General features: G+C 42.7%; 1 protein-coding gene across 2 annotated transcripts in view; it reads right to left on the minus strand.

The window, feature by feature from the left end:
* Window positions 1-4,812: 4,812 nt before the first annotated feature.
* Window positions 4,813-13,063, minus strand: part of LOC126464911 (lysosomal-associated transmembrane protein 4A) — a 34,654-nt gene continuing 26,403 nt past the window's right edge. For both annotated transcript variants that reach the window (XM_050096269.1, XM_050096268.1), the window contains exon 6: window positions 4,813-6,336. In XM_050096269.1, coding sequence (XP_049952226.1) covers window positions 5,902-6,336 — 435 coding nt within the window. In that variant the 3' untranslated portion in view covers window positions 4,813-5,901. The remainder of the gene's footprint in view (window positions 6,337-13,063) is intronic.

Here is a 13,063-nt window from a genome sequence, read left to right on the forward strand (position 1 = left end):
CTGGACTTGTAATACAGTTGTGTAAGAGCTTTAAATTCTATATCATATTACATTTTAATATCTATTTTTACTTACTGACTCCACTATGAATCGCACAGATGGTGTAATGAAACTTTATTCATGCCTGATGTAGCTCTTCTTCTGGAAAATCTGAGATACCATTTAACAATTTCTGACCACACTATTCTTCTCAAATAAGTTGTTGAAGACAATTTGCCACTTCCGACAACCTCCATTGAGTCTGTCGTAAAGCTGTAGGATTTTGACAAAGGAAAAGTAACTGAACATTACTTGGAACGTACGAAGAAATGTAGTAACACTAGGGCATTACACTCAAATGAAGGCTGGTCCTGCTTACGCCCTTTTAAATCATAATGTTTCACCAGAAGTATGCAATAGAACAACAGTTACGTTAAGGTTCAGCTGAATGAACTGCATAATTTAAAGATACAATTTTCCAGTGGTTTAAGTTAATAATGTGAAGGAACAGAAAAACTTGTGTGTAAGGCTGCTAAAAACAAAAACAACAATGCCGTATAATTCCCCAAGAGTGTTACTACACTATTTGACAACTGTGGAAAGACGTACCTGGAAAACAGTAGTAGTTCTGGCAACAACAGCAGCAATTAACAATCAGAATTACCTTCTGAACGAAAAAGGTACACATTGCATTTTATTGCGCACCCTTTCACAAGCTGCCATTGAAAATCTCTTTGGCATGGTCCAACCAAATAATCCAGTTCCAGATTCCCTCAGTTTTGAGATAATTCTGTGACGTAACTGTTCTGTCGTAGTACATCCTCCTCAGTCCCCATGCAATGCAGTTTTCATGTTTGTTATTGCCAGAGCACAAAAATCTGGGTAATTTTTGAAGAACAGAGAGATCATACAATGCATCAACTTTCGGAAGGTTTCCACAATCAGCCTTGACAAATTTCCTTCCCATTGTTACTTAAAAGTTGTAAATAAGTTTTCCATCATTAAAAAGCTAAACTGTTTGCAGAAAAAGTATGGAAAGACTAGTAATTTTGGCAGAAACTCCCAGAACACATGTATAGCTTTGTCTTAGTCTCCATGGTGATATCATCGGACCTTTAGCCAATAACAGCAAGTTTTTGATCATAAGACCAAATTTTGTAAAACAATGACTTTAAAGCTTTAATCACATAAAAATAACAGATATTTTGAGAGAATATTGTTCGAAAATGCTATTTGAATGTTATAATCATTCAGAATAACAGCAGTCTGAACCATATTTTAACATAGGAAAATAGCCTATTGCCATTTTCCGAATAATACAGACACCTTGTCTCAATCATTTTGCAATTGGTTTCAATTTTATGACGACTTCTTCTTCTTTCTTGGCTCTGCAGCTCATGATGAGCCTTGGCCTCTTCTAAAATTTCCTTCCTTTTCTCTCAGTCCTTTGCCAGTACTCTCCAGTTTCTATAGCCCATCTTCCTAAGATCTTCGATTACTACTACTTCCCATCTGGCTCTTGGTTGAGCACATCCCCTCTGCCCTCCTGGTTTTCCTTGTAATATTCTTTTTGGTACTTCTGTATCATTCATGCGAGCCACATATCCCGCCCACCTCAGTCTGGATGATTTCACTATCCTTCTGATGGGTTGGTCTTTGTATATATACAACTCATGGTTGTACCTCCTCCTCCATCTTCCTTTTTCACAGATTGGGCCGATAATTCGTCTAAGTACCTTTCTCTCAAATGCATCCAGTGTTTCAATATCTTTAGTTGTTAATGTCCAGGCTTCAGAGGCATATGTAAGCACTGGTCATATAAGTGATTTGCACAAATAATTTCGTGGTACGAGTCAAGAGCCTTGAGGATGTAAGTCTTGTTAAGGCAAAATAGGCTCTATTGGCTAGTATTAATCTCTGATTAATTTCATAGGAGGTATCATTTAGATGCGCAACTGTCGAGCCCAGGTACTCGAAATGTTCAACTCTCTCAAACATATAATTGCCCATTGTTATTGCATTTGGCATATTTTCTCTATGTGCTTTTCCAGCTGCCATATATTTTGTTTTTTGTTCATTAATAATTAACCCCATGTTCCTACTAACCTTTTCAAGAGCTGTAAATGTCTCTTCCATTGCTTTTTGGGTTCTTGTTATTATATCTATGTCATCTGCATAGGCCAGGGTCTGCACTGATTTATAGATCGTTCCCCTATTCAGAAGGTTTGCATTTCTCACCACCTTCTACAGGGCAGCATTAAAGAGAAGACATGCCAATGCATCCATCCCCTTGTCACAGTCCGTTTTTAATACTCAATGTATTGGACATCATTCCTCCTATTCTTACACTACCTTTTGTTTCGCTCATTGTCATTCTCACCAGTCTTACCAACTTTCTCAAGATTCTCAGTTCATCTAGAGCTAGATGTAACTGCTATCTATTTATGCTATCATAAACTGCTTTGAAATCTATAAAGAGGTGATGCGTGCCAACCCCATATTTGTTTGTTTTTTCCAGGATTTGTCTTAAGGTGATATTTGATCTATAGATGACTTCCCAGAAAGAAATCCGCATTGGTATGGCCCCGTCTTCCTCTGTATGATTGGTAGTATTCTGTCGAATAGTATATTAGAGAATACTTTATATACTAAATTAAGTAGTGTGATCCTTCTGTAATTACCACACTCCATCTTACCTCTTTTCTTATATATGGGACATACAATACCCTCTTACCATTGTTGGGGCATTTTCTCCTTTTCCCATATTCTGATGACTATTTTCAGAAAGCTTCATTCAAGCTGTCTACCTCCTTGCTTAAACAGTTCTGCTGGAATACCATCTATCCCTGCCGCCTTATTGTTTTTGAATTTCTTCATGGCAGTTTTCACTTCTTCTATATTTGGTGGGTAGTGTTGTTGTCTGGGCCCTCTTCCCCATTCGTGTCTGTTGGATTCTCTGGTGTAGTTATTCTAGGGTTGAGGAGACTATCAAAATAACTGCGCCATCTTTCGCATATTCCCTGTCTCATCATTTATTAAGCTTGTTTTACTACCAAAAGGCTTCCATGCCGCATTCACCTCTCTATAGGATTTTCTTATTTCATTTTTGCTTCTCATGAGCTCCATCTCTTTTACACTTGCTTTCATCCATTCTCTCTTTTTTTCCTTGGTGAGTCCTCTTTTCAATCCTCCATGTTTCTTTTATAACTACTAGACAATAAATGACAGCATTACCTGAGAGGGCTGCACAGACACACAAATTATTTATATTGATAAGGAACGGTGGAGGCCCTGTAACACTTCCTTGGGGAATTCCAGATATCACTTCTGTTTTGCTCCAACTTTCCATCAACTGCTATGAACTCTGAATTGATTCACGATTTCCTGTCACAAACGTCGAAGAACTAAGACAATGCACCATAAGCAAGCAAAATGATTAGAAGCAGACTGTGGTGAATGGGATCAAAAGCCATCTGGAAATCTCAGTATCATGGAAACAACTTTATATCCCCTGTCAACAGCACTCTAAGTTGATATGAATAAAGATCCAGTTGTTTCACAAGAACAACATTTTCTAAATCCATATAGGCTACGTATCAACAGATCATTTTCTTTGAAGTATTTCATAATGTACTAAACAGCTAATTTATGTTCCAAAATCCTACTGCAAATAGTTGTATGTAATTTGGTAATTATTCCTATTTCCTTTTTTTGAGCAGGGGTGTGACCTGTGAAACAGTCTAGTCTGTATGCATAGATCCTTCAACGAGTATTTGTAGGCAATTGTTAAGTATGGATTATTCTATCAGCCTACCATGAAAGAAACCTAACTGGTATATGATCTGGGCTGACCAACTTGCTTTTATTGATTTGAGTTGCTCTGCTACACTGAGGATATCTACTTGTAAGTTACTCAAGTTGGTAGCTGATCTCAGTTTGAATTCTGGAACATTTACTTTGTCATCTTCTGTGAAGGATTTTGTGGGAAACCATACTTAGTAACTCCACTTTAGTGGCACTGTCACGGGTAACATCACCTTTGCTATCACACACTTGTGTCTTTGTGCTGATTTACTTGACATATGACCAGAATCTCTCTGGATTTTCTGACAGGTTTTGAGACCGAGCAGCATTGTGGACACTATTAAAAGGACCTCAAAATCTGCCATAAATTTTGATTTTCTGTAAAACCTTGCCATTTTTTGGGACTTTGTGTTCGTTGGAATTTGGTATGCTTGTTTTGTTGCTTCTGCAACAGCATTCTGACCTATTCTGTGTACCATAGGGGATCAGTACTCTCTCTTATTAATTTGTTTGGTACTAATCTCTCCATTGCTGTCAATACACTTTTTTTTTAAATCCAAGCCACATCAGTCTATGCTTACATAGTTTAGAAGGAATGGAGACTGCATCTTGGAGGTATCAATGGTATTTTTATCTGCTTTTCAAATAAAAATGTTTTGCATTTATCTTTGGTGGGTTTGTATGTTACGGTATTCGGACTCCCTTCACCAACTTTGTGGTCACTAATCCAGGTGTAAGCCATGATGTTCCCCATTTGCTAAGGATTATTTGATGCTAAGAGGTCAAGTACATTTTCACAACCACAGGTTGCAATTATGTATATTTGTATACTGCAAAATAGTAAAATGTACATAGCAGAATAAATATGTTTCCTCAGGAGTAATAACAAAGCTCTTCGTCGCAAACCTCACCATACATTAACATTCTTACAGTACAAACGTCTACATATCACACTATCACTTCCAAACAGTGTATGGAGGGAAAAAGGAACACACTGGAGCAAGTACACTGAAATAAGATACGTATAAATTAAAAGCAAGCAAATTTAATATTCAAATCTCTTTAATTTATTACAGGTTTAAATGTGTACTTCACTGATCGTAAATATACACTGAGTGAATGTACAAGAAATAATCATCAAAAATTATGAACTATAACCTGCATCATCATCACAGTTCAGGAACTTTGAACATTAGAATTTTTAAACTTCCTATTCTCTCTAAATTTGTATATACATATATCTGTAAAATTCGTTAATGTTTACATTAAGCCCCAACATTAAAATCTTATTTGTTTCTATTTTTTATGAATGTATTATATGTCCTTTATTTAAGCAATGAACACTAACACCAAAATTAGTTTCTTTACTTGCCCTTTTTTAAGTTATTTAAAGTGAGAAGCTGTCAAATATAGTGTCAAGAATAGACTCTGTTTATAACAATAAATTTCAGTCATAAATAATATCAAGTGGTTTCACTGCAGATCTCTCCAATATTTACAGTAGAACTCAACAGTTCAGTATGTATTGAATAAGTAAAAATATTTTAAGACATACAAATGCTGACGAGTTTAAAAGAAACCTGGGATAAACACCACAGCTATGGATGTTGATAAGACAGTCATTCGATGTTGTAACGTACTGTTGTAGTCTGCTCCGTTGCCTAAATACGACCTGCCATCCAACACTAAACTAACACCAAACCTTAAAAGAATTTTTCATACCCTTCTAATCAGAACCTACTCACAGGTACTTTACTACCATCTAAAAATTCAGTACATTTGATAAATATAAATTTGATGAACAACACTACAAAATATATTCAATTAAATAACATTATTATTAAGCTATATGTGTGTGCCAGATTAGTGTGTGTGTTTGTGCCTGTGTGTGACACAACTACAGCCTTTAACAGCAAGGAGGTATACAATGTGAACTAAAATACTGAAATCTATCGATCACTGTACAATTTATTGCAACTGTTAACAGTGTTTCTGTATACCTCACTGCTTGTACGAAGAATTCTTGGTGTTATATGGAATATCTTTAAAGAAATTACTTTTCTTATCAGTGACCTCTCAAAGATGGAAGGTGAGGTATCAAATATACTTGAAGCCTCACTAGGCAGAGGGCCGAGATTGCTCTGCGGTAGTAGCAGTGGCCGCAGGTTGTGATGGAGCACTCTGTGGTGACTGAGTGGGTGGGGTGGCGGTCGTGGTGGTGGTGGTCGATGGTTCAACTGGCAGAGTCGCCACTGGGGCTGGAGGAGGCACAACAGAGGGATTGTAGGGAGTTGTGACTGGTGGAGGTACTGGAACAGGAGCAGGTTCAGTACACATTGACATGGGCACTTCTACTGCAGCACTGTATGAGGGTGGTGGAGTTGGAAACTTCTTAACTGCAAATCGAGGATCACACATGGCTGTCTCATAGTCTGGTAGGTCTGGCAACAGTGATTGACTATCAGGATCTATGTAATGAATAGTGCGCTGTGTAGCAGCTAGGCGAAGGGTTAGGTACTTGTAGCAACTCCATACCACACCAATGAAGTAAGCCTGTAACAAAAACAGAAAGTTATATTACTGCAATTTCAGTTACAAAAACATAAATGTAATTAGACGATGTGCTGCTCCTTCTGGAACTAGAGAATTTGAAATTGAAGGTTTTGCTGCAAAAAGGACGTAGCTAGAGCTTTCCATGTTTTCAGTAAGTTGAAAGGACTATTCAAAACCAAAATTCTAAGGTATAAGAAAACTTACTTTCTGATTATGTTAATTAATGGTTCTTATATATTATAACAGTACTTTCACCCAAAAATGTAAAAGAAGATTTCTTTTATGAAACGAATTTCATAAAATAACTCTATAATCATAATAATTTATTATTTAAATAAATGTTCTAAATGAAACACAGCATTAATTACGGGTTTACAAGTTGAATTACATTTTTCAATGTTCATATTGCCATTCTGTAATGTCTGGCTCTTATTGTGCATTGTCTGCGTGTACCCCGGTGTAAAGGTAAGATTTCAAGTGGCACAAAGAAGATTGCAACTTGTTTTAAATGAATAGAGATGTTAAATCGTGCATATCATTAACTGCAGAGACGTAGTGTCAAATGAAAATAATATCAAATAGCCACATTTGGAATGTGTCAACTCATATAAAACATCTGGCTGTAACAAATTTTAGGAATATAAAATGGAATGATCACATACAGGGCGACCAGCATGAATATTCAATAACATGGCAAGGACAATCATTTGAAACAAAAACATCTATTAAACGTGGGTTCTAAAATGCATTCCTTAAGAACAATGAGCACTTGTTCACTAGAAGAGGTGTTCTACAGTAGTGAACATGAGTAAGTGCTCATAGCTCTTAAGATATGCATTTTAGAGCTTTTTTTTCTTCAACTGATTATTCTTGTCATATCCCCGAATATTAACCATTCCTCTGGGACACCCTGCAGACTGGCCAGTGTGGAGACAAGGCCTTAAGACTTCCCAAACCAATGACAACACTAACCAAATGACTCCAATTTTGAAAGGAAATTCAGATACTTACATCTTGGAGGACAAACCACTTTTATGAAGAAAACTGAGGCTGGACGTACCCATGCAAGGGTCATCTGCTAACACCTGGGACAACAAAGATAGGAGGGCATATTTAAGTGCCAAAAAGTGGGGGCTGTCCAGTAAAATATGGATCACTGTGAGGGGAGCCCTGCAACTACAAAGGGGAGAGGTGACTCATTATGGAGTAAATATCCATGGGTCTTCCTGGTATGGCCAATACAAAGCCGGCTGAGGATGGTACATTCCCGCCAGGAGAGGGGGGGGGGGGGGGTGGAGGGAAGAATGCCACATGGCAGAGTTCCCTTGCTTGCACAAAGTTTATTAGACTGGGATGCGGACTCCCCAAGAGCTGCCCATGACTGAGCAAAAAGGAATTTGACGCGAAGCTGCAAATCCGCCCCAGAGGGGCCATGGAAAATGGGGTGGGGTGACTACTCCCCAGCCAGATGATCAGCAGCAAGCTTATTACTGGGATACAAATGTGGCCACGCACCCAAAGGAAATCAACCAAACAAGCAGCACAGTCATCAATGGCAGGAAGGTCGTCGATGGCAGACACCAAGGGTACTCGATGACATTGGCAGATTTAGAGCCACTGCTGTAAAAAGCAATAGCAACCCTAAAATTCTGTACAGAGCAGTTGGAACAAGCAATATAACACCATTTCGGAGTGATCGAGACTTTTGAACCCCAAAAGAGATCCATCCGAATCCAGGGCCGAGGAACTAACAAAGGAAGGGGGGGGGGGGGGGGGGGCAAGGCAGAGAGAAGTGGGGAACAGGATTAAGAGGGAAGATGGAAATTGCTGCAGAGAGATGTGAGGTGAAGCTCAACTGGTGAACCCACTCGAAGGTGGGCAGTGGGCAAGTGATGTCCTAAAGCTGCGAAAAGAATATGAGGGGTCAGCAGTGAAAGAGCAGATAGTGATGGCACAGTAAACCACAAGCTGGGAACACTGAACTGAAAAGAGGGAGGGATCCCAGTGTTAACCAGAAGAATATAGACAGGGCTAGTGCAAAAGGCACTGGTGCCCAAGCCCATACTACAACGATGGACCGGGTCTGAAAAGAGCAGTGTGAAAGGGGCAGCTGCCATCGAGTGGGAACTAGCCCTAATACAGAGTGGGGTGACCAACAGACCAACAGTCCAACAGAGGCCACGAGTCCATTAATAGTAATGAGAAAAAGAACATTTAGTATGGAGTACTGTGAAATGCCATTCTCCTGGGGCTGTCGGGAGCTGAGAACGTTGCCTACCTGAATTCTGAATAGGACAGGAACTGTCAAATATAAATCAGAATAGGACCCCAAGGATTCCACTCATGGAATGCAAGCAAGATCTGATGGCACCGAGCCATGTCACAGGTCTTATGAAGATAAAGAAACCTGTGACAAGATGACACTGCTTTGGCTGCTGAACTGCAGTTTCGAACTAAAGCAGATGATCGATCAAAGACCGTCTCTCCCGAAGCTGGAGTGGTAAGGAGACGAGGTCCCAGGCTTTGAAGACCCAACTCAGCTGACAAGCCACCATCTCCTCAAATAATTTGTATGGGATGTTGGTCAAGCTGACTGGCTAGTAACTATCAGGGGAGTATCCTTACTGGGCATAAGGACAGGAACCACAACACTGTCGCTCCACTGAGAGGTGGAAAATGCCTTGGAGCCAAAAATGGTTAAACACCTGGAGGACATGTTGTTGTTGAGGACTGAGGTATTGAAGCAACATGTCATGGAAGGAATCGGGCAGGGGCTGAATCATGGGAAGAGGAGATGACCAGAAATTCTCATTCACTGAAAGGTTTATTGTAGGATTCTGCCCGACGAGGGATGAAATGTAAGTGGGAAGATTCAGCCCACTTTTGTGGAGAAGGAAGGCGGCTGTATAGGATGCTGATGGCAATGCCACTGCAAAATGGTACAGACCTATCAGTTCTCAAGGAACACCTTGCAACCCAAGGCCACCTGGAAGGGCAAGGTCCGGAATGGAATACTGTTGCTAACAACCTTGGAGAGTGCAGAGTATCGAAGCGGCAGGAAAATCTAGGGGAGAGACAAAGTGTTCCCAACACACCCGCTTGCTCTGTTTGATTAAGTAACAGGCTTTGGTGTGAAGATGGTCCAAGTTAATACAACCGAAGAGGACAGGTGCCAGTTAAGGCACTGAAAGCCCCCCCCCCCCTTTCTTTTTTTTTGTGTGGTTTCAGGGCGCACAACTTCAATGGTCATTAGCGCCCAGACTACGTTAGGAATGCACAGCGAGGCACAAGTTTAAAACAGCAACTAAAAGGGAAAACACGATAAAAGACAGACTGACAGGCATAGGATTAAAAAAACAGCATAATCAAATGCCCTTAGAGAGGTTTGTCAAAACGAAGAACGCGAGCAGCTGCTCGTGGGTCATCCGCTAAAATGGCATCTAGAGTACATGGCAGGCCAAGATCAAGACGCAGTGTGTTAAAATCCGGACAGGACGTTAAAATGTGGCGGACCGTCAGCAATTGCCCACATGGGCAGAACGGCGCCAGCGCAGCCGTCAGCAGATGGCGATGGCTGAACCGGCAGTGTCCAATTTGTAACCGGGCCAAAATGACCTCCTCCCGCCGAGAAGGGCATGAGGAGGACGTCCAAGCCGCGGGAAGAGGTTTCAAGGCCCGAAGCTTGTTGTCCGTAAGTGCAGCCCAATCGGCATGCCACAGCGATAAAATGCGCCGACAAATGACCCTGCTACAATCTGATGAAGGGACACAACAAGAAGCTGTCCGAGGCTGGAGGACCGCAGCCTTGACCGCGGCATCTGCAGCTTCGTTCCCAGGGATACCGACATGGCCAGTGACCCACATAAAGCTAACCGGAGAACCGCCGTCCACCAGCTGCTGAAGAGAGCGTTGGATCCGGTGCACGAAAGGGTGAACCGAATACGGATCACTGAGGCTCTGGATGGCGCTCAGGGAATCGGAGCAGATGACATAAGCAGAATGTCGGTGGCGGCAGATGTAAAGAACAGCCTGGTAGAGGGCAAAGAGCTCAGCTATGAAGACCGAACAATGGCCATGGAGCCGGTATTTGAAACTTTGTACCCCGACAATAAAAGAGCAACCGACCCCGTCATTGGTCTTAGAGCCATTTGTATAAATGAAGGTCATATTAATGAACTTCGAACGAAGTTCGACAAAACAGGAGTGGTATACCGAACCGGGGATAACCTCCTTTGGGAGCGAGCTGAGGTCAAGGTGAACGCGAACCTGAGCCTGGAGCCAAGGTGGCGTGTGGCTCTCACCCACTCGAAAGGTTGCAGGGAGTGAAAAATCAAGGTGTTGAAGGAAGCAACGAAAGCGAACTCCAGGGGGTAGCAAGGCAGAGACATACAACCCGTATTGACGGTCAAGAGAGTCGTCAAAAAAGGAACGATAAGAGGGGTGGTCGGGCATTGACAGTAGCCGACAGGCATACCGACAAAGCAGTATATCGCGCTGGTAGGTGAGTGGCAATTCACCAGCTTCAGCATGAAGACTCTCGACGGGACTAGTATAAAACGCTCCGATTGCAAGACATTGTTGTATGGAGTTGAGGCGGCGTAAGATGGATGGCCATGCAGAGGAGTATACGAAGCTCCCATAATCCAGCTTGGAGCAGACGATCGACCAATATAGGCGAAGTAGGACGGTTCGATCCGCTCCCCACGACATAACACTGAGGACATTTAGAGAATGGGTACAACGGGCAGCCAAATATGACATGTGGAGATCAGCTAAGTTTCCTGTCAAATGTAAGACCTAAAAATTTTGCTGTCTCCACGAATAGGAGAGCAACGGGACCGAGTCGTAAGGATGGTGGGAGAAACTCTTTGTAGCGCCAGAAGTTAATACAGACAGAAAAACGGAAGCCATTGGCAACACTCCAGGAGTAAAGACGGTCACGAGAACGCTGAAGACAGCGCTCCAGGAAACATGTACGCTGCGCGCTGCAATAGATGGTAAAATTGTCCACGAAAAGGGAGCCTGATACATCAGCTGGGAGGCAATCCATTATTGGATTGATCGCTATGGCGAAGAGAGTGACGCTCAAAACTGAGCCCTGTGGCACCCCATTCTCCTGGCAAAAGGTGTCTGACAGGACAGAACCCACACGTACCCTGAACTGTCGATCCATTAAAAAGGAACGAATAAAAAGAGGGACGTGACCGCGAAGGCCCCATGTATGCATGGTGCGGAGAATGCCCGCCCTCCAACAGGTGTCGTAAGCCTTCTCCAAATCAAAGAACACAGCCGCGGTCGGGCGCTTCCGCAAGAAGTTATTCATAATGAAGGTCGACAAGGTACACAGATGGTCAACAGCAGAGTGGCGCCTACGAAATCCACATTGTACATTGGTAAGTAGGCGTCGAGATTCAAGCAGCCAAACCAAACAAGAGTTAACCATTCGCTCCATCACCTTACAGACACAGCTGGTAAGCGAGATGGGTCGATAACTGGAAGGCAAGTGCTTGTCCTTCCCCGGCTTAGGAATCGGTACAACAATAGACTCGCGCCAGCATGCGGGAACATGTCCCTCAATCCAGATGCGATTATAAGTACGAAGAAGGAAACCTTTACCCGCAGGAGAAAGGTTCTTCAGCATCTGAATATGAATAGAATCAGGCCCTGGAGCGGAGGACCGTGACCGGGCAAGTGCGTTTTCGAGTTCCCGCATGGTGAATGGGGCATTATAACTTTCATGATTCGAGGAGCGGAAGTTAGGTGGCCTAGCCTCCCCGGAAGGCAGGGTGGTAATGAGCGGAGCTCGAAACCTCTGCAAAAAAGCGGCCGAAGGCATTGGAGGCATCCTCAGGGGCCACAAGGACGTCATTCGCGACCGTCAAGCCAGAAACTGGTGAGTGGACCTTAGTGCCAGATAGCCGGCGCAGGCTACCCCAGACAACAGAAGAGGGAGTAAAACTGTTGAAGGTGCTTGTGAAAGCAGCCCAGCTGGCTTTCTTGCTTTCTTTAATAATACGACACTGTGCACGTAATCGTTTATAATTGATACAATTCGCCACTGTAGGGTGGCGTTTAAAGGTGCGTAAAGCACGTCGACGAGCACGTAAAGTGTCTCTACATGCCGCGGTCCACCAGGGGACCGGTACGCGACGTGGAGAAGAAGTAGGGTGAGGAATGGAATATTCAGCAGCAGTAGAATGACTTCCGTGAGGTGTGCGACCCGACTATCGCAGCTTGTGAAGGTTTGATCCTGAAAGGTCGCCCTGGAAGAGAAGAGCCCCCAGTCTGCTTTGGAGATGTTCCAACTAGATGAGCACGGAGAGGGGGTATGCTGCAGGAGATGGATAACACACGGGAAGTGGTCGCTCGAATATGTATCAGAAAGTGCAGACCACTCAAACCGGCGTGCAAGTTGGGTAGTACATATAGAGAGGTCTAAATGGGAATAGGTGTGAGATGTGTCCGAAAGAAAAGTAGGGGCGCCAGTATTGAGGCAGACAAGATTGAGCTGGTTGAAAAGGTCTGCTAACAGTGAGCCCCTCGGGTAGGATGCTGGAGAGCCCCAAAGGGGATGGTGGGCATTGAAGTCTCCAGTTAACAAAAATGGTGCAGGTAGCTGAGCAATAATTTGCATCATGTCTGCCCTGGTAACGCAGACGATGATGGAGCGTAAACGGTACAAATGGAAAATGTAAAAGTGGGGAGAGTAATTCGGATGGCAACCGCC

This window comes from Schistocerca serialis, chromosome 1, assembly GCF_023864345.2.
Source record: "Schistocerca serialis cubense isolate TAMUIC-IGC-003099 chromosome 1, iqSchSeri2.2, whole genome shotgun sequence".
Lineage (NCBI taxonomy): Eukaryota > Metazoa > Arthropoda > Insecta > Orthoptera > Acrididae > Schistocerca > Schistocerca serialis.